Source organism: Lingula anatina, chromosome 4 (genome assembly GCF_051362555.1).
Source record: "Lingula anatina isolate TDL-2025a chromosome 4, LinAna3.0, whole genome shotgun sequence".
Classification (NCBI taxonomy): domain Eukaryota; kingdom Metazoa; phylum Brachiopoda; class Lingulata; order Lingulida; family Lingulidae; genus Lingula; species Lingula anatina.
This window is the reverse complement of record NC_141770.1, coordinates 5,513,308-5,539,338: the sequence shown is the minus strand read 5'-3', so window position 1 is coordinate 5,539,338 and position 26,031 is coordinate 5,513,308. Positions and strand designations below refer to the sequence as shown.

Here is a 26,031-nt window from a genome sequence, read left to right as displayed (position 1 = left end):
AAAACGAAAAATGTGTGAAAATGACACATTCATAAAAAAACTTCAGAACTTCAAGAAGAGTAATACAATTCATCCATATTTTTGTACTTGGGAAGTTTTGGGGGCCAGTGAATTGTTCATGTCAGGAGTATATTATGTAAACTTTTTGTCTTTTATGGTGTGTATGAGTTTATGAGTAAAAATATCATGAAATTGCATGGCATCAGCAAAGATGGCTGCAGGTGATGGCTAAATGTCTAGACACATCTTTTCTGCTCATGAAAAATTTATAATTTTGAAATAAACCAAAAGGTTTATTTGTACCAAAAATTAGTTTTAGGTACTTTTACATAAAAATCTAAGTTTGATATTTGTCTCCCATTTAAAACTATTATTTAATATGAAGAACATTTTTTTGTATTTTTCTCATTCTACTATAAGAAAGCACAGTTCAAAGGTAGAAGTAAATAAGCTGTGTGTAACTCACATATAAATACTGTACATTTAACTCACATATAAATACTGTACATTTTCTTTATTTTCTGTTCCATTTCATGGCAAGCCTCACAACTTTATATTATATGACAGGTTTTATACATGGGATGATACATGTCAAGTCCAACTAAAATGCAGCAGTACTTCATTAAGCATTTGTATTTCTGAATCATAAACAAGCATTAGGAATTATCAAACATCTGACAAGTCTTGATGGAAAAAGATATTTATACAAAATGTTCATTTGGCATTTTATCATTATTTTGCACAACGATAACATACTATTACAAAATAGACACTGATTGTCCAATGTCATATACATATAGATATCAAATATCAGTTGTCAATATGTTAATTGTATTTCATGTAAAGAGGTACTTTTTTTGGGGGAAATAACCTGTTTACATGTTGTTTACAAAAATAACTGATACAATCATTTCAATTATGTACAAGAGGTATACAAATAAAAGATTTAAAATATGACTAAACTGTCTTTCATCATTTACAAATCACAAGAATAATTTTATAAGCGTCACAATTTCCTTTTTAAATTCTCTACAGCTGATTGTCAAAGTTGGAAATATTGTTTTCTTATAAACTTTGAAGTTATAATTATATTCTGGTATTGAAGTTATAATTATATTCAGAGTGGCACAAGTAGAAAATCATACTCTGGTACATATAATTTATATCTAAAACAAAGTCTTCATATCATATACATGTAATATTATAAGACTGAGTCAAGGATTTAGATTTTGATTATTAATCATGATGCTGATGCAACAGAGCTTTTTTGTTTCTTTGTTATTTCTTTATGCCACTGTTTTATTATAGCATAACAAACATAGACACTGATGACATTTCTGTATATGATTGCTTTATCAGAACATGTCAAATGAAAACAATGATGGCTTAACAACACTTATGGCTGAAACTTTGGATTCAAGGTCATTAGTAAACACTGTCTCTAATCCTTGGTGTACATTACAAATTCCCCTACATAAAATTCAGCTGACAGAGTAAAATGTACATACAAGCAAGGACAAAACATGGATGACTGTTGAAATAGTTCTAAAACTTAAGAGTTAATCTTTATGAACCGCTATATTGCAGATATTTATATCCAATAAAATACAAATATTTAAGTTGCTTACAGATAAACATATATAGATCAAATACATATAATTTTTGAAAGATACTAAGAGCTTTGAGAAAAATATATTAATAAAATAAGAATATAAAAAAATCTTCTATATTCACGTGACTTGGACTTACATCTAATACTGTTATGCATAGTGATAAATCTCTTTGGTTTTACAATAGTTCTGGGTGTTACAAATACCTGACTTTAATGCACTTCTAGTTTAATTCCATACACAGACACTACTACAAATTCCCTGTCTCATCCAGAGTGGCTGTGTTTGTCACAAGCTAACAAATGCACTCTATTTTGCCATTGGATCAAACTCCTTGTCTTTCAAAGAGTCATCCCCATAGCTGCCATCTGTGATCATCTGCAAACCTCCTTCCTTCAAGCAGAGCTGTAGTACTACAATGTCCTCTCTTCCTTCCAGCCCAAGAATGACTGCATTGCCATCCATACTCAACTCACAGCTGGTCAGTGGAACATCTGAGGTGAAACTAGCAAGGCATGCTCCTGGAACAGGAACATTAGAACTCCTTACATATCAAAAATGTAACAGGGGATAAAAATGCAGTGTATAGACATACCACAGCCATAACCAACAGTACCAGGTACATACTGATCTAAATGTAACACTCATTGATATATTACTATATCATTCATATAATTCTGTTCATTGAAAACAAATTTTAAAAAGAAAAAATGGAAATGGAATAAATCAACAAAGTGAATAAAAAACAAGCAAATTATCATCCTATTTATAAAATAAAATCCACTAACCTTTGGTCAAATCCCACAATTTGACTGTCTGGTCTATATTGTTGGTGGAGTAGCTGACACATCTGGTCCCACTGTCACTAATGAGGATACGGTCCACACCTTGTCTATGTCCTGACAGCTCATGTCTGGAATTACAGAACATATCATGCTAGATCTGCGTCTGTTTTGACAAATATACAACTGGAAAACTCATGCCTGACACTTACATAAAATGCTATCACTGCATTTGGACTTTTTATATTTTGCACTGATTTCACTTTGAAGCAAACACAGTGTGTGACTCTTTACTTCAACTGCTGCTCTGTGTATGTCAGATAGGCATGTAAATATCAAGTACACTAAAACAAAAAAATATTTATCTTGTGTCCTTTCCTTTCCTGAACCCATGCTATACCTTAACCCTCCAGCTACCAGGTCCCAGACCATCAGGGTCCCCGTCTCCAGGCAGTTGACCACACAGTGACCAGCAGACGAAATGGCCACTGCACAGGTGCTGACCTCTGGTGTCCACTTTTTGTACATCTGACCGCTCTGAAGGTCATAGATGGTCAGGAAGTTTGGAGCAGGGTCATCAACCTCCTAAGAGAAAAAGGAAGGATAAAATCAGTGTTAAATTACCAACTAAAAATTAAAAACTACCAAGCTAATGAACATTTTTGCTCATTTACAGTTTTAAATTCCTTTACATATTGAGTCAAATATCAATGACTCATGTAAAGTTTAAATAGTAATATGATGTACTAATCTGAACACATCTAAACTTGGGATCAATATCCACTCCACCTTACCTTGCACACTGACACCACGTACTGCCCGTCATGAGAAATGGCTGCCATGCTGGTAAGGAACTCATGGTTAGGGATGCGCATATCATGGATCAGCTTTTTGTTAGGCAAATCCCACACAAGTAGCGGAAATGGCTTCTGGACCTCATCTCCACAAACACACATCTGGCCATCTGCACTGACAAAGAGGCTGTCGAGGAAACGATCTTCACCCACTTTGAAAGTGGACTCCTGGCTTCCAGTCTCCAGTTCCATGATGTTCACATACATTCTGTTCCTGGATAAAGTCACAGCATGATTTTCATCCATGATTTCAAAATAAGGTCGTTCAACATTCAGGACACCTTTTAATTCTGACAGCAAGGTGCCCTGGTTCAAGTCAAACACCTTCAGTTCCCGGTTACAAAGCACAACAGCTCTGTAGTCGTCAACCATGCGGACATTTCTTGGCTGAGGGATATTTATAAGTGTCCTCACAGCTTTACCAGAGGTCAAGTTCCACACCTGGACCTTCTTTTGGCTGGTGGAAACAGTTACAACATGTGCTGGGTCAGTTTTTAGCTTAAAAACGCCAGTAACAAGGGCTTGGCCAACTTTGTCATCAGATGGCATTTGGTCCAAGACATGACTGACAGGTGATTTAGTCTCAAACCATCCTTCATCATGGATCACAGATTTGCTTTCATCACACAGCTGTTGTATTGGTGGACAGAGTGACGCTTTTCCCACACGACTTGTGAATTGCATCCATAACCTACTGGGGTCCAAACTCAGAGCAAAAGCCGACATCTGCAGCAACTGATATAGCTGCTGTAACTCCTGGTCATTGGGGTTGACCTGGACTGCCATGGCAACATCCTCTATGACCCCATCAACTCCAACACTTTCCATCTTAGCCATTAAGAACTCCAGGTTGAGCAAACATTGGGTTTTCACCTTCTCCACACAGCCTGATTTCACCATCTGATATGGAAGTTCTGTCAGTTTCCGTAGGTTGAATGTGTTTCCAAATTTGATTGGCTGAGGTATGGTGGATCCCAGTGAGACATTAAGCTTCAAATTGCCTTCGTAGTACTGCATCAGCAGCCTATGAACCGCCTGGATATCTTCTGCCTTGGGAAAATATCTCTTCATGACACAATCAGCAAAAACAGAGTGCTTCCATTGGAAAGTTATAAGTCCATAGACCATCCTATACATCAGGAGGTACTCGATGTCGATGCAGAGCCTGTTCCAGACAGAGCGAGCTGCGAAGGCATCTCCATCCAACTTGTTCATTATCACCTTATCACACAACACCAAGTCTATCAGCTCATTGTCAGTTAGGCCAGTTTTGGCACAGCTGAAGTAACCCAGGATTTGCTTAACACAGTCAACTCCATACTTCTCATCCATCTCGTCCAGAAGCAAACCAAACTGCTCCTCTGTGGAACCTTTGATTCTGTTCTGCATATCTGAGGTGTAGCTGTGCCAGTGGCTGGCCATGGCGGAGAGGGTCACAGCATATATAGGGGATGGGCACCTCTCTATAGCTGAGATTACTTCTCCTCTCTGTGAGGGGGTGAGAGTGCGACTATGAAGTTCTAGGATGCGATTAAGTAAGAATTCGCCCTCCTCCTTTGTGAATGGTGGAATGCTCAGAGAGTGAGTTGAACTTGGAAGCTGAAATAAAATTGTTAAATCTATAAAAAATGACACAAAACGTGCAATATTTTCACAAATGTTTTAAATCTGATTGCTGTTTTTTTACATGCAAGACTTGTTAGCAGTGCAACAAATTCATGTGATCAAGCATATCGGACTTTGAATTTTTTACCAAGGGAAAAAAAGTTGCTGACAACATTTCATTTCTGGAAATAAATGTGATAAAATTATGTATATCTTTTTTGTATAAAACTCAATTTGAGTTTGTTTGCTCACTTTCATTTTCTGCAAACCATCCTCTGTTGCTGTGACAATAATCCTAACATTAGGTGGCAGCTCAGCAGGTATCCATTCAACTTGGCCTCCAGGTGTAGGGATAAGATCCTGCAGACCGTCCATGATGATGATCAGAGGGTTCTTTGCAGTGACTTTCTCCAGAATATTGTAAAATAGCTTCTGTTGTTCTTTAAGACTCTGCAATAAAAATTTCAAAATATAAAAGTACTTCAGTGAAATAGCTTACAAGTCATTACTGGATGTACTTTCTAACCTAAATTAAACTTCAGACATCTTTAAATATCATATTGCACTAGGTACACTTATATTAATGATTGTTAATTCTGGAACCATTATTTAAATATATTAAAAATATAATGCTTCTTTTCACCAAACAGTTATGTTAGAGTCTATAAAGTGACAAAATATTTTAACTGACTCTCCTCCCTATTAACAAATTCTTGTTTGTGATGTGAAAAATGTTTTTAAAACTGTGACTTTGTTGAAGAGCTTATAGACAGAAAATATTATATTTAAAAGCAATATTTCTTTTAAGACTTGATACAACGATCAAATCAAATACAAAACAAAATTTAAAAAAAAAAGATAAATAGACACAATATGGACAGCAACTTGCAACTGGTGAATCTAAAAAGAGCAGCAGTATTCAAGTCCATTTTTAATCTTTATTCTAATCATCTATTTTGTATGAAATTATTCATAATATAAAAGATGGGCTGTTTTTTTCCGTAGCTATGTCCTTTCATCCTAAATAAATTTTCTCAATATGGAAGATTCCCAACTCACAGGTAGTTAAGTGTGTTGTACAATCTGGTTTGCAGTTAGTTCAGATGATATTCCATTAGCAATCTCACCATCAAAAATCAAAAAGTGGCCAAGGCAAAATCCAAATGCCACCCAATCTGCATAATAACTGTGACATGTTTGTGTGTGTGGTAGTCTCTTTTTCAAACAACCATCTATCACCTCTTTTCCAATCTCCCCTCCACTTACCCTGGTAGCATATGATATAGGTAGATCATATGCCAGACAAACTTGCTCCAGGATACAGTGAAGCATGGTCTCCACAGTTCTGGCACGAGTGGACAACTTAAGAATTCTCAGTACACAGACACTGCCCTCCCAGCCTGGGACAGTATGCACTATCCCATTGGTCAGGATGCAGATCCCACTGGCGCCACTTCCATGTGACCCAGTTAACAGTAACGGCCTGACTGCAGTGTCACTCTGACCTGTGTGGCCACTGGCAATGTAGCTTTCAATCTTCTTCAACATACCTTCTCTTCCACCAAAAAACTTGAATGAGTTCTTGATAAATATGTGTTTGAAGAGGTTTACAAGCTCTTCATGGAGATTAGAACTCACATCTGAAAAATAAAGAATTACATGTAAGTTACAAATGATCTTTTTTAAATTTACATTTTAGTAAACAGGAATATATAGTTTCTAATGCCAACCTGCTTTCATATAAATAATGAAGCTATGAGAATGAACCAACTAACCTTTCTCTCAACCATGGATGAAGTGAATGTTAAATAAAAAGCTACTATAAAATTTGTTGCTTACAATTTAAAAACATCTCATTTTTTATTGTATTTCTCACCCAAACCATATGCTATAACATGAACCAAACTATCAGATATTACTACTAAATGTATAATTATAAAGGATCAGTTCTGTTCATAATAAGTGAAAAAATTAATAAACCCACTATCTGATTAAACTATAATGCTTCAAAATTACAGTTTGTAACAAAAAAATTAAATGGTTTACCTTTCTGTCTAAAGTTCTCTGCCTGAACTAAAACCTGTTTCATGGATGACTCAAGCAGGACTTTCATCTTGCCATAGTACTGCTCACACAGAGAGTCCAGGTACTTCACATGTTCAGGATTACTTCTGGGGCTGAAACCAGTCTCATCACACCAGGAAAGGGACATTTGAAGCTGGAAGAAAAGTTATCATGGCTCACTTCAAGTTTTCTTCTTTTCTGCAATTGGCCATATGAATATGACTCTCCTTGTTCTACATTAATTTTCAGTATTAAATGTGTAAAATTATATAAAAGTTGGTTCTCAGTTTGTTTTCACCAAATGTAACAGAAGCAGTTGCACCAATGCTAATGTACATTTTAAACATGACTTTATTGTTGCCAGTCCTGCACTGCTCCACTGCTCTGGAATGCAATATTTATTTATAATTTATTAACAAATGGGTACACGTAAAAAGAAGTGACCTGTAATGTTTTTTAAAAGTAGTACTCAAAAAAATATCTAAAAACAGCAGAGAGTGAAGGTTTTGATATCAGGATTTCACATGTATAACAAACACAATAGATAATATATAACAGCAACCCAAGAATTAAATGCAAATGTACCTTTTCTGTACATCTACTGTCCAGTTTGGAGGCCAAGGAGTCCACTTTGCTCTTAGCCTTGGAGTCCAGCTGGTTGCTAAGGAGATCAAAGTAGTCCCTGGCCTGGGGTTGTTGTGGATTCTGAGGCTGGGTGACAAAACTTCGGTTGATGTACACCACAGGGTTATTTACTCCTGGTTTCATCACAAAGTTTTCAATCTCATCTTCAAGAACTGTAAAAATAAAATTTAATTAGTAATTTTGCATAATTAGTGCTAAACATATAAGGTAATTTACTGTCAGAGGATAGAGAATTTCATTGTTTTCTGTGCAATCTTCACAACTGTATAACATTTTATTTGAATTTATCACATACAATTGCAACAGATAAACAAACAAAATGAATTTAAGAAACAATAATTCCCTGACCTGAAGTAAGATAAACATCCTGTAGGTCAACTGGCATAGCATGCCTCAGAATCAGCACAATTCTCTCGACTACACCTATCCATTCTCCAGTCTCTGCATCCTGTATAGAGTCATTGTAGTTCTGGATGTGTGTTGTAACAGGCTGAAGAACATATTGTGGTGGCTTGGCATTCTCATCTCTCAGATACCACCTTACATGAAAATAAAAATGAAAAATTCCTAAATCTAAATTTTTGTTCATAATCATAAAATGCCAAAGACCAATGGCAAATTAGAGCTCTAGATACAATTTTCTGTATCCTTGATAACTTAAAATAAAGTTTAAAAACAATGCAAAAAAGACACTTTCATTCTGAAAGTTTACACATATAAATGTCAAGTGCTTTTGTAAATGCTTTACCTTTTCAAAAGGTTCATGTCTGCTTCATTCCCTACTCCACTCTGTATGGCTTCAAAGTCAGCAGCTGGTATGGCTGGAGGGCAGACAGCAGTGCCACACTTATCGTTTAGGAATAACTAGAAAATACACCAAAATTAACCTTTTAAAATTAACAACAAATTGAATTTTGTAAACATTAATATGTGTTTAAATATCAAACTCTATGGTAATTAATTCAAATATGGTACTGAAATTAGTTTATAGAACTCACCACAAAAGCTGGTACAGCAGCTCTCTCAAAGCAAGAGGCCATGTGCTTCTGACATGCATTCCGGAGACTGTGGTCATTCAGCTGTTCTGTTTTCAGACCACAGTGAAGGTCCACCACATTGAGGTCAAATCCTTGCTCGGCACACAGCAGCCTCAGTTTGGGATACACTTGGGTGAACAGCATCTGCCGCTCGTGGATGGAGTCTACAGAGGGAAAGAAAACAGAAGAGATAACTGCCACTCTAAACTTTATTTTATACTACTAGTTATGCCAATATTTTATTTATTTTTTTATACAACTACCTTTAAAAGATGGACAGAAAAACCAACCAATAAAATCAATAAGTTAGAATGAGATGGAATAAAATGAAATACATAAAAATCACACAGCATATATAAAAGATAGTTAAAAAGATTTTTAAAGTAGTCCCCCCCAGCATGTATTCCTTGTCTGTCCTGATATCTGGGACTATTGACTAAAAAGCTCAATATGTCTACTAGTCCTGATGGTTTCTGTGGCCCTTTGCTGGCAGATTTCATGTTACTCAGACAAAAAATTGGGTTCATACCATAGGTATAATATGCCATGTGTCCAAAACTTTTAGGAAATGTACAGCTATTAGGGTCATTTGTTTAATTTTGGGGTTACAGGTACAGTAGGTATCCTAGGCAAATAATGTATTTCAAACTCAAAAGGACAGCATAAAGAATAACTAACACAAACAATAACTTTTTAGCTCGTTTTCATTAAAAAATCAATAACATATTCATGTAATACTGTTCTCAAAATGACTTTCCAAAATATATGTGTGAAAATTAAGAAAAACTGTCATCTAACTTTATATGATGTCTCTATCAGGACAGTTTAAAGAAATGTTTAGTGTATATGCAGAAAACCAGCAAAATGGAAAATGATAGCACTTTTTCAACTCTAAATCTTATCTCCAGAATTCACTTCAATTCATGTCAATCGTAACTTTGATGTAACCATCCCTGATCATCATTCCAGACCAGTAAAAACTGGTGAATCCAAGAGACTTGCAAAACTACAACAAAACTGTCTTTTTATTGTGACTATAAACTACCCTGTAGACCATAACCATTTTCTGGTCTATAAAAACCAAACATTAAATATGTTGACATTGGGAATGTTTGTTTATCCAAGTCACACCATGTAAAACCTAAATACATAAAGCAGGATCAGTAAGCAAACATTTCACACAAACCCAATATTCCATTGCTGCTGGCACTGAGTTTGTCAGCTAATGGTTGTTAATATTATCAGTACCATAGAGACCATCTCACACCAGTGACCTCAGTTACAGTACACAGACTGAGTATTTTATGAACAACATTAAGTTAATAAATGCAAATGCCATACTTTGTTTTTCAATGCATGACTGAGCATCGATATTGTTAACAAATACACAACTATAGCAGCACTTGGGTGGACATTTCTTAACTGCTGACTATACTACAATCATAATCTTATTACTGGCAGTCACAGATTCACTTCTGATAAAATAATATATGTTTTTTAATGGTAGGGTTTCACAAGCAAAAAATTGGACTAAAATATCTGAGACATATTCCATAAAATGGACACCTAAAAATTAAAAATGTTCTCCTTCTATCAGAAGAAAATTTGTTAAAATATCTGAGTCAAAATTAAATGTGATATAGTGCACTTGTATACTTGTATTCAACAATTCATCTGATAGCTTATCCAAATGTGGTTGTGACGTCACAACTATGACGTGACAACTCACAACTATGATGTCATAATCACATCCATAACCAAATAAACTCTGAAGAGGCCCAGTAGGGTTGAAAGATCTTGGAACAAATTTTCAGGCTCTCTCTCTCTCCATATATTATATAAACGTGTCTATATCTTACCTGTTAGACAAGCACTATGATAAATCCGAATGTGCCTTTTCAGTACTTTGATTTTCTGTCCATTTTCTGTTTGTAAAATCCCATAGATCAGTGGACGAATCCCGTCTTCCAATTTTTCTATTGCTGGCAACTTTCGATCATCAGGAATACAAACATGTTTCACTCTCGTTGGTCCACTTGATTTGTCAGATTTTGAGTTGTCTTCAGAGGAGATTCCACCTTTTGCTGCACTGCCATTGGAAATTGTTGACTTATTTTCCTTGGACCTAAAATTAATGAAAATAGCACGATACTCAAATACTATCAAAACTTATCAAGATTACGTTCAAAATGTTCTGAAAAGGACACCAAGTGCTATGTATTAAGGCTGAAGGTGCATAAGAAGAAGGAACGGATGAAGAGAACTAAACCCATCTCAGTGCACTGAACCTAGTCCCTAGTCAGACATGTCTTAGGCTTAAACAATCTATTAAACTGTGATGCTTGGATGATGTTGTGTACAGGTTACTTACATGACTGTCCCAGAGTTCTAGCGCTGAGGCAATGAGGATATTTTGGATGCTATACCTTAACCCAGATATCTGTGCTGACCTTGTGATTTCAGAGTGTAAGCAAACCTACAGCGTCAGTTGTGTATTCCAAACTCAGATAACTGACTGCTTTTATGTCTATCTTAAATCATCAGCGCAATAGAAACTTGGCTTACTTTTTGGAAAGCATGTGGGCCCTTATGACATCAGCTTTAAAAAAAGTTTATACAAAAAATCTGCAAAGTCATGGTTTCCACCTGAGACAAACAATGACAGTCAACCTCTTCCTGTTGGAATAAAATTGGAAATGAGGTTCATTTTATTATTTTTTTTTCTTTTACTTTTACAGATTTACTGTCCACTTTGAAAGCATTGAGTGCATGAAAGCTACTGAATGATAGGTTATAAAGGCTAAGATCAATATTCTTAAAATCTAGTTCACAGATTAACTGGTTCAAATAAGGCAAAACAAATACTAAAGGAATTACACTGGAGATAAACAAAAAGACACAAAACTTAAGGTGCAGGCTTTAATATCTCTAGATCTGCTTTTAAGCTTGCTTTTATTCTTAGTTGTCTCACCTTCCAAACTTAAGACTGGCAGCTTCTTGCTTCAATACCCCTCCACCCCCCACCCCATTCTGATCATGACTCTAAAGGAATTTACTACAAATATCAGTTAACACATTTGAAGATACATAAAAGAATATCAACTGGATTACTTATACACAAATCTAGTCATACCACTTTAAAATGCAATTCTACAACATCACACCAAACAACTTGAACATTGTTAAAAAAGGAAAACAAATATTCACATAGTAATCATAATTAACCAGTTAATGAATCTCAACATGTCACTTGTTTTGTAAAGTTCAACTTATTATTATACAGTGAGGAAAAGAAGTCTTACTCAATTGGTTGCTTTCTCTTCTCCTCTGGTGTGATGGTGTCAGCTGTACTGCAGGCACTGCCCATGTTGTCTCTGCCCCAGAGCACTGTGAACTGTAGTAATTTGAATGGACAAGATGTGACTCAGCAATTCATATTCCTCATCTACTAAGTAAAACAGATGCCTTTTCTGCAAAAAACCAAAGATATAAAGTTTTGCAAAACTGTCTACTTATTGAAGTGCATGTGCTAAGAGTAAAACCCTGTAGGTATATCTCTGTTAGGAATGCTCAGTATCTAATGACTTCTGCAGGCAACAGCAATACATTTCTAAGTTTCAATTCAATTTTTGTCATTCAGCTTTTGCATTATGATTTTTTCCAACCATTTTCGAAGGGGTAAACAATGGTGGAAATAAACACATTTAAAGTTAAAAATAAAACAATAAACAGAGAATTAAAAATTGATTTTTGAACAACTCCAGTTATTCAGCATAACAGACTGTACTGTACACCGTACCAAACATTTACCTGGCCTTTGCCTAGTTTAAGTATTTGCTGCTTTTGTGTGCTTAGCCTCTTTTTTCACAACTGTGTAATCCTGACACAGGGCCTTGTGCAAAGTCTAACTAAGCAGGTCAGGAGCACATGTGTGTATCTATAGGCCAAGAACATGGATAAATCAATAGGAGCCATACCAAAAATCACTTCTCCATAATAACATCAATTTAAAATTAACAGAACCCTGGAACATGAATAACACAAGCCTCAACTTGAGCGTAACCAAAAACCTATTGTGATGTATATATCAAGGCCAATATTTTCCCAAAGGTTTGAATGCTATCAATAAACATCACTGAACGGTTGTCAAGGTCTTCCCCTCATGCGTATTGACACATGAAGTCAAATCAATCTGCAGCTAACGTCATTCCATTGTGAAGGGGTATAGCCATTCTAAATACAAGTGAAAATGAAGATGAAGTTAATGTGTGGCATCTTTGGAAAGTCAATAGCAACTGGTCAGCTATAAAGTGACCAATGGGTATAACAATAGAGTTATTTGTTTAGGATATTATATGGTTGTCGTAGTGACTCTAATGGCTATAATGGTATTAACTATAAAACAAAAATAGGACAATCATAGATAATGATTATGAGAGTGAGGGAGGAAAAAAAACATTTATATCTATTTAAGTTTTGACTACAGTGGTTGAACTGTTAATATTCATATGCATCATACAGAGAAGTTTCACATTTTCAACAGTAATAATGGAAAAGCTATTCTATCTATTAAGAAGTAATTAATATTCATTATAAATCTATGAAGTAACAGAAAAAGTTTGCAAAACATTCAAATGTTTGATTGTCTATGAGAATTAAAGATGCAGTAAAATGGGGTTAATTTAGTAAACAATGCAGGGGCATTTCTATCCTGTGGCTATATGTATATATCAATGTTTTAAAGTAAATTTATTTTAGTTGCTGTTAACAAGCCCTGATTAATTCTTATCTAAAACAAATTATTTAGTAAGAGATAGTTGTCATTTTATTTGTTTGCATCTAAAAGAAGGATAAGACATAAGCAAATAAAATATATTAATGCTCAACTTCTAATTGCTGAATGTGTTCTCCACATAACATTTATTATTCTTCACCATTCTTTAAATATGAAGCATAAACTTTGTCTCCTCAATCCCAGATTACTACAAACATTCATAATCCCACTCATATAAAAAACAGGCAACAAAGAATATTGGTTGTTCGAGACTCACCAAAAAGGCCACTTATATTACAAAACTCCACTAATAAATTGTCCTTATAATTTATTACTTTAACAATGTAGCAAATTGTTGCCTGTACATATTAAATGTTACGGCCTTAGGGACAAAAACTATATATCATATATTCAATACGACTCCTTATCCTAAATATTATGATGTATTGTTATGAGTCAGCAGAAGTTATTATTTACAAACAATTCTGCACCTACACATATTTCATTTGTGAACTACACCAATGCTCTATGCATTTTCATATATATACATTGGCCAATCTAGCGGGGGGTGGGGGTGGGGGTGGGTGGGGGGGTGGGGGTGGGGGGGTGAAGACTTAAATATAATCAGTAATGCTATAATTACGTGTTTGTGTTTGTGCTCACCAAGGTTGAAAAAATTAGCTTGAAATTAGCTTGAAGTTAATTTGTTGCAGAGTTTTTGAATTATAAACTGCAAATCATGTCTAATGTGGAATAATATCTATACACACACATTTAATGATGCTGTCATACTAGTACAAATGTACATACCTAGATACAAAACAACCAAGAAATTTGGCAAAGAAAATATATTAATTGCCTGATCTAGTCATGAACACTTGCTAGGAAGCAGATTTTACAAAAAACTGATTCCAACAGACATGGCAGCAGGTTGCCAGGTATTAATTTTAGGGGCTCTCTACCTTGTGAAAGCATGACTGTCTTTTAAACGAGGATGGCGGTGATGTAGCAGATGAAGATGCAGTAAATGATCTCTTTGCCAGAAGTTTCATGTAACACCAGGTACAGCAGTCTCCTGGGGATGATTTACCATGTTGGGGGAATGAACTGGATTGAAGACACAGTTTATTCAACACATTTTTTACAGTTACATACAGTGTTTGCTTCTTAGGAAAATTAGTTGCTGGACCGAAAGTCCAGCCATCTTGAAAAGTAGCTGGACTGAATGTCTGCCGGGTGGAAAAACTTCTCAGCCTGTTCTGAAAGTTGTCAGCCCCGGGCAGACGGTCCAGCCTTAATTTCTAACACTGGTAACATATGATTTCAAATCTTTGCCCATGAACATGGCCAAATTCCATATATACATTTTCAAATAGTATAACACTGTGATATATACACATATGGCCCTCATTCCCTTCTACCACCTATTTAAAAATATTAATGCTAATATTACGTGTGCATCAGTTATGTACCATACATATAATCATGTCATTACATGCACCTTTAGGAACTGGAGGGATGGATAAATAGGTCCAGTTTTGGATCAGAAATTTGAAGAAGATGCAGTTTTCAACTATTTTTTGGTTGACTGAGTGACTTGGTTTTTCTTTTGGCATATCGACTTTGTTTAATCTGTATAAGAAACTAGTTTATGTGCCATACAGGGAATTCACGGTAGCCTCATACAATATTTGTTCTTCTTTACTACATGTGCATGGTTTGCATATATATATGAATGAAAAGTGTGACAAGTTAATTTGCTGAAATAAGAAGTGTGCTTTGAAAATGTGTGGATCTATTAGTAATATATATGACCTCTTCGAGCTAAATCAACCGTTATTTAAAACAAAAAAACTCAAGAAAACGAGTCTAATGTTATGTAAACGGAATTTGCTAAAGATTCTCGCTGTATCTTGTTAGTTCGGTGCAGTATATTTGGCGGATAGGGTTTGCTTATTCGGAGTAATGAACATGTGGGGGCAGTTTAACTAAATTGGATGAAAAAAGTTATTGAAGAGATTTTGTTCTACTGACCTTTACCAAGAGAATGGTACTATATGGTCTTTCTCCTTAGCTACTAAGTAATCTTATAAATAAACCTCGCCATAATCTTCAGCCGGGCTTCACTGCCACCATGTTGTTTACAAATGACTGCTGCTCTCGTTGTTGGGGAGTACGAAATATAACATAGCCTCTGAGCATGTGCAAACTGGTCGCTCGGCTATCACCTTGTAAATATGGTTATTAATGATAAACCTGCTACAACCCTAAAAAAAAAAAAAAAAAAAACGACTATTCTCCCATTTCACAAAAGACAGGAAAAACTCAAAGTCGGTGAAGAATTAATAAAAGTTTATCTGCTCAGAATGTTAATATTAAAGTGAAGGAAAAACCAGATCTCACCAGTTTTGTAAAAAATAATAAAACACTGAAACATGTGAAAGTAAAAACATTTAGAAATACCTCCTTACAAAAATTGCTTTAGTTCGTTACAATATATAGACGGAAAAGGTTTGTTTACAGCAGTAGGTCTACTAAAACGGCCTTAGATTCTGTCTCAACATGATTGTGACGGTGTCCACTAATTTTATCACATTGTGCTTGAGAAGACGGTGGTAAACGGCAGGCGGCGCTGATGTGCTCATTTTTCAAATAATTTCTCAGGAGTGACATAACAGGTAATCTTGAATTTAGCTCGAAACTTTTTTACCGGATGTACTTATTTCCAACGAATCCAACTGCAAGCGTGGCCAAGAAATATGGAAATAAGAGAAAACATTGAATTCAACATGTCGGCTCGCGAGTGGTCGACATTTTTTTTAATGAAATGGTGATAAGTTTAGGGCCTATTTTGAAAAGAAAAAATGCAAAATTTTGCAATGAAAAAATTCATTGTGATTAATTTTATAACACTGGCATATTCATCGTCGAAAGAAACCAAAACAATAACACTGAAACAAGTTACATATATTTGTGAATGACTTTAAATTATAATAACACGTGTTTTATAAATAGGCCTATATCATAGTTTTATTTGCTCAATAAATGTATCCATTTTTTTCTTTTCTTCTCTTGTTGACTCAGATCATATCTAGACTTTATACATGTTAAGCCAAAATATATTTCTGGTTTCGAATTATTTTTACGGAAATGTTTTATTGCTGTAACCACCACATAAACGGGCTGGGCGCGCCACGTGATGGCGGTGGTACTTAATATTCTACTCAAGGTTTAAAGACAGACGTCTTTGATGTAACATATTTGATTTTTTAAAATAATAAATCAGAATCAAGGCAGTTTAATGACTCCGCTAAAATTTTTTGTTAAAGTTCGCCCCCCCCCCCCCCCCACCCACACACACAAACATATCGAAAGCTCCTGATTGTTATATTGCTGAAAACTTAACGGAATGGCGGTAATATTTGTGTGGAATTTATTCGTCTGTCAACCTTTATATCAATGTCTTGTCTATTTTATTTCATAATTATTATTCTTGAACTCTTTATTCCTCTCCCTCGACGACTTAATGAGGCATTGGTTGTGATGACATGTTATTTATACAGTGTTTGTTAATGTCCTTAAACTTTGAGTAATAGAAATAAGAAGGGGACGTTGTGCAATCTTTTCAACATATCAAAGATTTTTTTCTATAAATCTATTTATAAACTATACAATAATTCACTAAGACCCTTTTTTAAAGATGGCAACTATTGAAACAATTTCAGGAACTGCGGCTAATAAAATTTCATGTTTTTTATGTTATAAATTAGAATAAATTAGCACCTAGGCAGGTACAAAAAATCATTTTTGGGGGTTGGAAAGACGGGCAGTAAATGCATCTTGTCGTGAAATAGAAAGAAAGAGGCAGCGTTTATGAAAGTTTGTATATAATGACACCTAAGCCAACTGATCTCTCGGGCGAGAAGCTTAGAATGTTAACATCAAATAGAAGGCAAAACAATACACACAATGAATCAAACATTATTGTAACTGTAACTTTAACCTGGAAATATTTCTATAAGTAAATTGTTAAAGTTTTTACAAATTTATTTACAGAATTTCAGTTATAACAAGGTTATAACAGTGCCCAGTCTACAGTATTCGCCTTTTAGATTCTGTCTCAACATGATTGTGACGGTGTCCACTAATTTTATCCCATTGTGCTGGAGAAGACGTTGATAAAAGCAGACGGCGATGATGTACTCATTTTTGGTATATTTTTGAATATATTCTCATTGGTCTGTCTGTTCGCTCTGTCGCCGGCGCGCCGTCGCTGTCCGACACATGACGTTCGCCCCATAACTGCCAATCATTATTTTTGTTTTACATTAAATTTACTGAGTGACATTGTTTTTGGAAAGGGGCAGGTTTCTTTCGAAAATAGGTATGATTGGTCTTGATTTAACCCAGCAAACACGTCCCGTCGGTACTGCGTGGTTAATCCGTGACTATGACGTTATAATATGGTAGCAATGTGCTAACCACGTGATCCATGCGTGACGTGTTTGCTGGGAAAGCAATTATTCTGTTTCATTTATTTAGTTTTTTTTTTTTTTTTTCAGAATTTTGGTTCGTTCGCCCATAACTTCCAAACCGCATTTAGTTTTACTTTAAATTAACTGTGTTTGTTTAGTAGGTTGCTTTAAAAATCTGCACGATCGGTTTACATTTACGGTAATTATCATTATATTTATTTTTTTATTTTATTTTATTATTATTATTATTTGAATCTTCATTTTTCACACATTAGCATTTTCAGTGGCTTTTATGTCCCGTTGAACTGAATCACTTGCTAGCTATTCCAGTGTCCTTGTTACCTGTAGCGCATAATGTAAGAGGGTTAGAGTGATTATGTTAATTATATAACAGTGTATCAAAATTGGCAAAGCTTTATTTCTGAAATTGTGAACGCTGAGGGGGAACTTTGCACATTAGAAGAATTAAACCCAAAATAAAGCGCTAACTTCAGCTTTCTTCAATATCTGGGGCTGAAAAAGTCAATTCCAAGAGATTGGCGCTCGGTCATAAAAGAGTATGGGGACGGGGTTTTGAATGATAACAAAAAAAAAAAAAAAAAAAAAAAAAAAAAAAAAAAAAATCTTAAATTGGGCTAACGGGTACTGGGAAACAAGAATCGGGGCCTTACTCGGAGAAGAGACGTGGACTCTGATTTACACTGCACCTTTTGTATACTCAAGATGCGAGCTTACAAACATTACAGTTCAAGATCAATCATGGTATCTATTTTACTAATTATCGGTTGGAAAAAAATGAAGTTGAGTGAGTCACAGATGTGCACCTTCTGTCAAATTGAGGCCGAAATATTAAAACATTTATTATGGGAATATGTTTATGTCAAGAACATATGGACATGTCTGCTGCAGAGTATTCAACAAAATTACGAGTTACGGCTTGAGAGAAAAATAGAAATGTTAGTTTTGGGTGCCATTGATAACAGGCTACCGGGTCTTCATATCGTCGTATTGCTCATTAAGAAATTTATAACTATATGCAGAGCTAAACCTGAGATACCTAATTGGAATAATGCCCGCTCATATATCAAGACTTTCCGCAACATTGACCTGTAGGCCTACTCTACTTTCTTGCAAACCGACAAAAAAGCTCAAATTATCAATAAATAATAGTATCAAAGCCTTGATAGAAAACCCTCTCACCTGATAACTCTACAACTATATTCAATATGTTTTTCTTTCTATGTACTCATTGCATAATCAAGACATCATTTGTGGTGAGGCCTATGTATTGCTATATTATACGCCTTGTGAAAGTAGATGCTCCTATGTTTGTTTATAGATACGCTCGATATCCGGTATACAACCGGTATGTGGTAGGCCTACTGGGCATGAACCTTAGCAATGTATTAATATATGCTTACTCGATCATTGTTATGAGTATATGCATCCTATTTGTAGTTAAATCTGACAGTTTGATATACAAGTATACGAATATATGTACTCACATTTCTATCGTCTCAACAACCAATCACGTGATGGAGTACGAATATGTACTACACTCATACATGCTTTTTATGTACAGACACAGATGTGTCTGTACATATAGCCATCATCTGCGTCTGTCGTCGCCGTCGCCGTCGTCGCCGTGCACTTTTACCGATAACACGATAAGTGGAAAATTGTTTATTCTTTTGGTTTGAAACTTACAGAACTGATGAATATTCATAATACGCAGGTCAGGTTCGAAAATCAGCATGATCGGGTCACTTTTAGGGAATTTATGCTGTTTTTTCACTTTTTTCAGCATATACAGGGTTACCACTTAATATGGAATATTATTTTTTGGCGAGTAATTTTTCTACAAAATATTTAATTTCTCTCTAACTACTTTTAATCCAAAGCTGAGGTGTCACTCCATATGTAGCCAGGGGTGTTACCTAATTACCACACAACTCTCGAAACAATTGATGCATGCAGTTGCATGTTCTGTGGTCAGAAATGTGAGGGGTGGTCTTTTCGGCAATTTCTGCCCTTGTTTAAAAACGCTCTGAAACTTGACAGGTACATTAGTGAAGATATGGTTCGACAGCTAAGCAACGCAGCTTACTATGGGATTCTTGCTCTGAGAGAAAATGGCCAGAAAAGGGACAGCCATTGTCAGGTAATTCAACATTTATCAGGAACCGTTTGTGAAGTCCTCCAAAGAATTGCTGCAACAGGGGCACCTACTCCAATACCTCGACCAGGGTGTCCGCGTATCACACCAAGAAGACAGGATCGCCTTCTCCTTAAAGGACGCCGTGCTGGTCGTACAAAGACAACCAGTGTCCTCAGAAAAGAGAGGCAGAATATCATTCAAACGCCCGTTTCAAGGTCCCTCGTGAACAAGAGATTACTGCAAGCCGGTTATTTTGCACAAAGGCCAGTAGGGAAACCACTGTTAACAGCAGGTCATATACAGCGACGTCTGCAATGGGCTGGGGACCACGTGCGTTTGCAGCCAAAACACTGGAATCACGTCGTTTTCAGTGATGAGGCCATATATGGATTTTTTAGGGTTGATCGTCGAATCCGTGTCCACCGACGTGTACGAGGGGCATAAAACGATGATTGTGTACTGCCTAGGGTGCAAGCAGGGGATGGTAACGTCTCTGTTTGGGGAGCATTTCATGTCGGTGCCCAGAACCAGTTGGTTTTTCTAGGAGGCAACCTCATCCAGGATTCCTACAGAAACATTCTACAGCATACAATGATTCGATTGGTAAGAGTCATCTTCAGGAACAACTTTGCGTACCAAGACGACTGCGCAACCCCACATCAAGGCCGCAGAATCACTGTTTTTCTTCAAAACCAATGGGTTCAGCAACTGCCCTGGCCTGCAAACTCTCCAGATATTAACCCAATTGAAAATCTGTGGGCGGAAGTAACTCACAGAATTAATAGCTATGGTCCTCGACCGGTAAATAGTGATGAACTGCGACAGGCAAATATCACTGCGTGGAATGATATCCCCAGCCAAACCCTAAAAAACATGTCACAGGGTATGCCATGTAGGATGAGGGCGCTGCAAGCGGCTGCTGGAGGTCATACCCGAAATTACTGACTTTTCATGATTTACTGTAGTGAGTTCTTTGACTGTGTAACATATCACTGTCCGGAGGCTATCATTTTCTTTAATATCTAATCTTAAAGTTTATACTGACATCAGACTGTTGATATGGTTTTCTTGGGGTGTTCCTTTCTTTTGAATGGCATCTTATGTCAGATTTAATATTATTGAACAAAATATCTCACAACAGAAGACTGGATGTTATAATCACTCAGTGACATACTTTTTTAATGACTCAAGCCAAAACAATTTTAATCAGCACTCAAAAATAACAATGATAAATAATATTCCATTTTAAGTAGCAACCCTGTATGCAGCACCGATAACACAATAAGTGAAAAACTGTTTTACCTTTTGCTTCAAACTTACAGATCTGATGAATATTCATAATAGGCAGGTCAAGTTCGAAAATCAGCGTGATGAGGCCATTTTTATGGAAGTTATGCTGTTTTTTCATTTTTTTCCAGCATATATGCAACCCTGATAACACGTTAAGTGAAAAACTACTCTACTTTTTTGGTTGAAACTTACAGAACTGATGAATATTCATAATAGGCAGGTCAAGTTCGAAAATCAGCATGATCGAGCCTTTTTTATGGAAGTTATGCTGTTTTTTCATTTTTTCAGCATATATGCAACACTGATAACACAATATAAGAAAAACGGATGGGCCAATTGTCATTGTACTCACAGGAGTGGTCAATCTTACTAAAACGCAGGTTGAGTTTGAAAATCGGCATAATCAGGCCATTATTTTAGAAGTTATGCTTTTTTTTCACATTTCCTCAGATTCAATTCTTAGGCATGTTAATAGTCTCATTATTGAACTAATAAGACACGTAAAAGTGTTTGTTTGAAATTTCCTGCATCTTTACAACATTGTTAGTTGATTATGTAAAAATGATGGTAAACTTGTCATTGTGTATTGTGTAATAAAGTGTCAAAAATGTAAATAAACACATATCATTGCAGTTTGTCAGATTCAATCATCCACTATGTTCAGAATCTCAGAATGGAGGAAATTGGACATTTAACATTGTTCTATTGATATTTTCCCCATCTCATCAATTTTCTTAGTTGGTCATATAAAAATGGCAGTAAACTGTTTATTTTGTTTTATGTTAAAAATGTAAATAAACCCATTTCAGAAAAGTGCTGTCTTGTTTACATTTTGGCATTTTCAAGATGTGACTTTGAAGTTCCCTGGGCCTGAAGACCTTTGCTAGTCACATTTTCTTAATATCCATGATACTAATATTTTATTATTAAAAATTGATGGTCATATGCTGTTAAAAATTATGTAATATTGCATCAAAATTTGAAGAAACCCCTTTTTTGGGCCCTGCTCCCATGATGACCATTTAAGGAAAATCATGTCACTTACTGTTCTCAAACTTACAGGAAAGTAACATGGGACTAAAATACAGCTTCAGTAGGCAATGCAGTCTGTTTGGTAAATTTTTCTGGCAATTAAACAGTTTTTTGTGAAAATTTAATTTTTCACATATTGGCATTTTCAAGGTGTGACTTAGGACCTCCAAGGGCTTGAAGACCCATGCTAATCACATTTTCTGAAAATCCATGATACATATATTTTATTATTTAAAATTGATGGTCATTATGCTGTTAAATATTATGTAATGTTGCATCAAAATAGAAGAAAACACAATTTTTGGTGCTGCTGCCATGATGACCATTATGGGAAAACCGTGTTACTTAGACTGTCAAACTTTCAAAAAAGAAACACAGGACTAAAATGCAGCCTGAGTTGGAAAAGCAGTCTAATTGGCTTCTTTTTCTGGAAGTTATACGTTTTAGTGAAATATTCATTATTATCTTTTTGGCATATTCACTGTGGGAGCTCCCATGGACATGAAGCCAAATGGTAATCAAATTTTCTACATGTCCATGCTATTTATAGTCAATAATCAAAAATTGGTGATAATTATTCTATTTATTTATTATTAATTTATTATGTAATGTTATATCAAAATTGACAAAAATCTTTTTGCACTGCTACTGCAAACATTATGAAAAAAAAAACTGTGTTACTTATTATTATTTTTAACTTACAAGTATGATTTTTAGGATTGGCATGCAGTTCAAATTAGAAAGCCAGGTCAATTGGGTTATCATTTATTATTGAATTTATGCAATTTTGTGTGAAATTTTCATTTTTCTGGCACTTTCTAAGTATAAACTTGAACTCTGATGGGCCTGAAGCCTTATGCTTTTACTTTTGTCGGTGTTACCTGTTGTGCATAATTAAAATTTGATGTCAACTGTGCAGTTATACATAATGTATTATTGCATCAGTATTGGTAGTCTCCTATTTTGTGCATTATTGTTTTGTGCTTTTCTTAAGATGTGACTTAAGGGCCTGAAAGACCCTTGAGAGGATCAGTCTGAAAATTTCCCTTGGGTATCACTTAGCTGAGTTCAGAGTTTAGTCATTTGCCTAATTGATAGGCCATTAAATGAGATTACATAAAGCACACTTGTTGATATTTCCCTGTAAACTCCCAAAGATTAAGATCTCTGCTACATTAATAATAAGGAAGCAGTGATAATTATGCAAGTAAATTTTGTTTAATACTGCAAATAAGTTTTTAATATATATATATATATATATATATATATATATATATATATATATATATATATATATATATATATCAAACTCAAAGATTAAAAGTTTGAATAGCAGCTTCATTGGAATTATATTTACCTCTGCCAAGGAGGTTATGTTTTCACCCCTGTTTGTCTGTCATCAACATAACCCAAAAAGTTATGGACCGATTTTGATGAAATTTTCAGGAACTGTCAGAAGTGGGCCAAGGAGGACAATTTTTTTGGTGGTGGTCCAGATCAATAATCAATCAATAATAATCAATAATTGCTGCCTTGGCAGAGGTCTGTGCTCTCGGAGTGCTTTTCTAGTTTTGTTATGTTGTCCTTTTTAATTTTTTCTCAAACACTGGCATTTGTGACTTTTAATTCTCATCTGCCTGAGGCTCTGCACATTTTCTGTATTTCCACATAAGCAGTTGTATTGTTTTTTATGTCTTTAAACATTATGTAATATTATTTTATGCACTGTCATCATTTTTCAAATATTGAGACTTTCATCATGTGAATTTGAACTCTCATGGTCCTGAAACTGTAATCTTATTGAAGGGGTGGATTGAGACCATCTTCTGGTTCCCTCGGAAGACGGTCAGGTTATTAAATTTATATTGACTGGTATCTGTCAATATAAATTATAAATATAATATTTTTCTGTTGGAAGACCATCAAAATGGAGGATGGATCAACATAGATACTTTGGAATACTGTCAGAAAATATCTCTGGGTCCGCTCCTGTTATTGACCATGTTACCTGTTGTGCATGATTAAAATTCAGTGTTGACTGACAGTGCTATTATAAGCATTATTTATTATTGCTTCAAAATTGACAAAATGACCTATTTTGCATCTTTATTTTCTGTTTTTTTTTGGTCCGTACATTTGACAGCTTTGCTGCCTTGTTATAGATAAAACTGAAACAGTTTCTTTTGGGTGCTTAGAACAAACACTTATCTGGTATAAACAACGTAATCATTTCTGCTATGAATATTTTATTCTAAATAATCTGCCTTTACACATGTTAAGTATATATACTTCTGCAAGCTACTATGTTAATAACGATATTATAAAGTAAGTGATTTATCACTGTTAGCCTTTATATACTTATTAAAATATCAATACAGTTGTTGACCGCTATAAACTACAACGAATAGCTTTACAGTTAAGTACAAGTGTATGTGTGTGTGTATGTGTGTGTGTGCACATGTACGTAGACGGGTGCGCATGCTTTAGTATGTGTGTATATATACATATGTATTCTTATGCTGTATTTGTTGGTATGACAGAAATAAACTTATAAAAAAATTGGCAAAACATTGTCCAATTTCAGACGTGACCAAGAAGGGGAATAATAAAACAAATCGTTATTTATAAGTCGGCTCGTGAATGGTCGACATATTGGAGACAAAAGCTACAACGCAGATAGCAAAAATAAATAAATGAATATACATGTATAAATAAAAAATAAAATAATAAATTAAAAATAATAATAATAATAATAAAAATAATAATAAATCGCTGGCCCATTGTTGGTATGGTTGGCATTTGGTTCGCGTTGGATTTCCAACGTTGCGCCAACGTTGGACCCATACTTGTATGTTGCCGTTGACCTTTCAACCTTCGGCCAATATCAGGCCAATTTTGGTATGCCAACAAGAACATTCCGTTAGCATATAAACATGAGCTGGGCCAGTGTTAGGCCAGTGCCGTCCTGCTATGTAGGAACAGTAAAATATTGATGCATTATAGGTAAAATCAAATAATAAAGTATATTAACAGAGGACATGAGCCTTAAATATGTTGTGCAGATACGATATGATTGCATATCTTTGGTAAATTCTACATGTATAAGGGTTAAGCAAATGGATTAAGTTCCATTGCTAAAAAAACTGTTACTTTATTTGCGGAATTTCCAGCAGCTTGTGTACAGTGTATTCCTTAACTTGGTTCTGTCAAAAAAGTATCCATATATCGGCAACTACTGCATAGAAGAATTTAAAATTTTGCATACAAGACGACGGTTTTGCAGAGCGTTAAATGAGCCAAGCAGTGTATTACAGAATTAGAGGGTTAAATGAACTTACCGTAGGTGAGTGATATTTGACCTGGATTCCACATCATCGTCGGTGACAGAATAGGGTTCACATGAGAGATGCGCGCGCAGCTCAGCGTCATATTTCAAAGTAGTTGTAGTGTGGACCACAGAGTGACAGAAAGGTTCACGGGAAGGGAACTATCCCAGGGTGGGATGTGAACCCTATTCTGTCACCGACGATGATGTGGAATCCAGGTCAAATATCACTCACCTACGGTAAGTTCATTTAACCCTCTAATTCCACATCACCGTCTAGTGACGTAATAGGCTCCACATGAGACGTTCAAAGTGTGGTCCAAACACAACACCTTACAAGGTTTTTTGAAACCAGCAAATAAAGGCACAAACACTATGTG

At 35.3% G+C, this 26,031-nt stretch overlaps 1 protein-coding gene across 5 annotated transcripts; it reads right to left on the bottom strand.

Annotated features, from left to right (window-relative positions):
- Positions 1 to 495: 495 nt before the first annotated feature.
- LOC106158306 (NACHT domain- and WD repeat-containing protein 1) lies at positions 496 to 15,556 on the bottom strand. 5 transcript variants are annotated; one of them, XM_087011358.1, is made up of 15 exons: positions 15,406 to 15,527; positions 12,408 to 12,534; positions 11,900 to 12,067; positions 10,457 to 10,722; positions 8,559 to 8,761; positions 8,309 to 8,424; positions 7,909 to 8,099; positions 7,501 to 7,712; positions 6,898 to 7,069; positions 6,118 to 6,491; positions 5,104 to 5,301; positions 3,187 to 4,845; positions 2,793 to 2,977; positions 2,399 to 2,523; positions 496 to 2,131 (listed from the first exon to the last, which is right to left on the bottom strand). In XM_087011358.1, the coding sequence occupies exons 3-15, from the start codon at positions 11,962 to 11,964 to the stop codon at positions 1,920 to 1,922; spliced, it is 3,978 nt and encodes a 1,325-aa protein (XP_086867484.1). In that variant the 5' UTR covers positions 11,965 to 12,067; positions 12,408 to 12,534; positions 15,406 to 15,527; the 3' UTR covers positions 496 to 1,919. The 5 variants fall into 5 exon arrangements, with proteins under 5 accessions (XP_086867484.1, XP_086867485.1, XP_086867483.1 ...); XM_087011359.1 differs by lacking the exon at positions 12,408 to 12,534 and having other exon boundaries at positions 11,900 to 11,991; positions 15,406 to 15,556; XM_087011357.1 differs by lacking the exon at positions 12,408 to 12,534 and having other exon boundaries at positions 15,406 to 15,549.
- Positions 15,557 to 26,031: the final 10,475 nt, after the last annotated feature.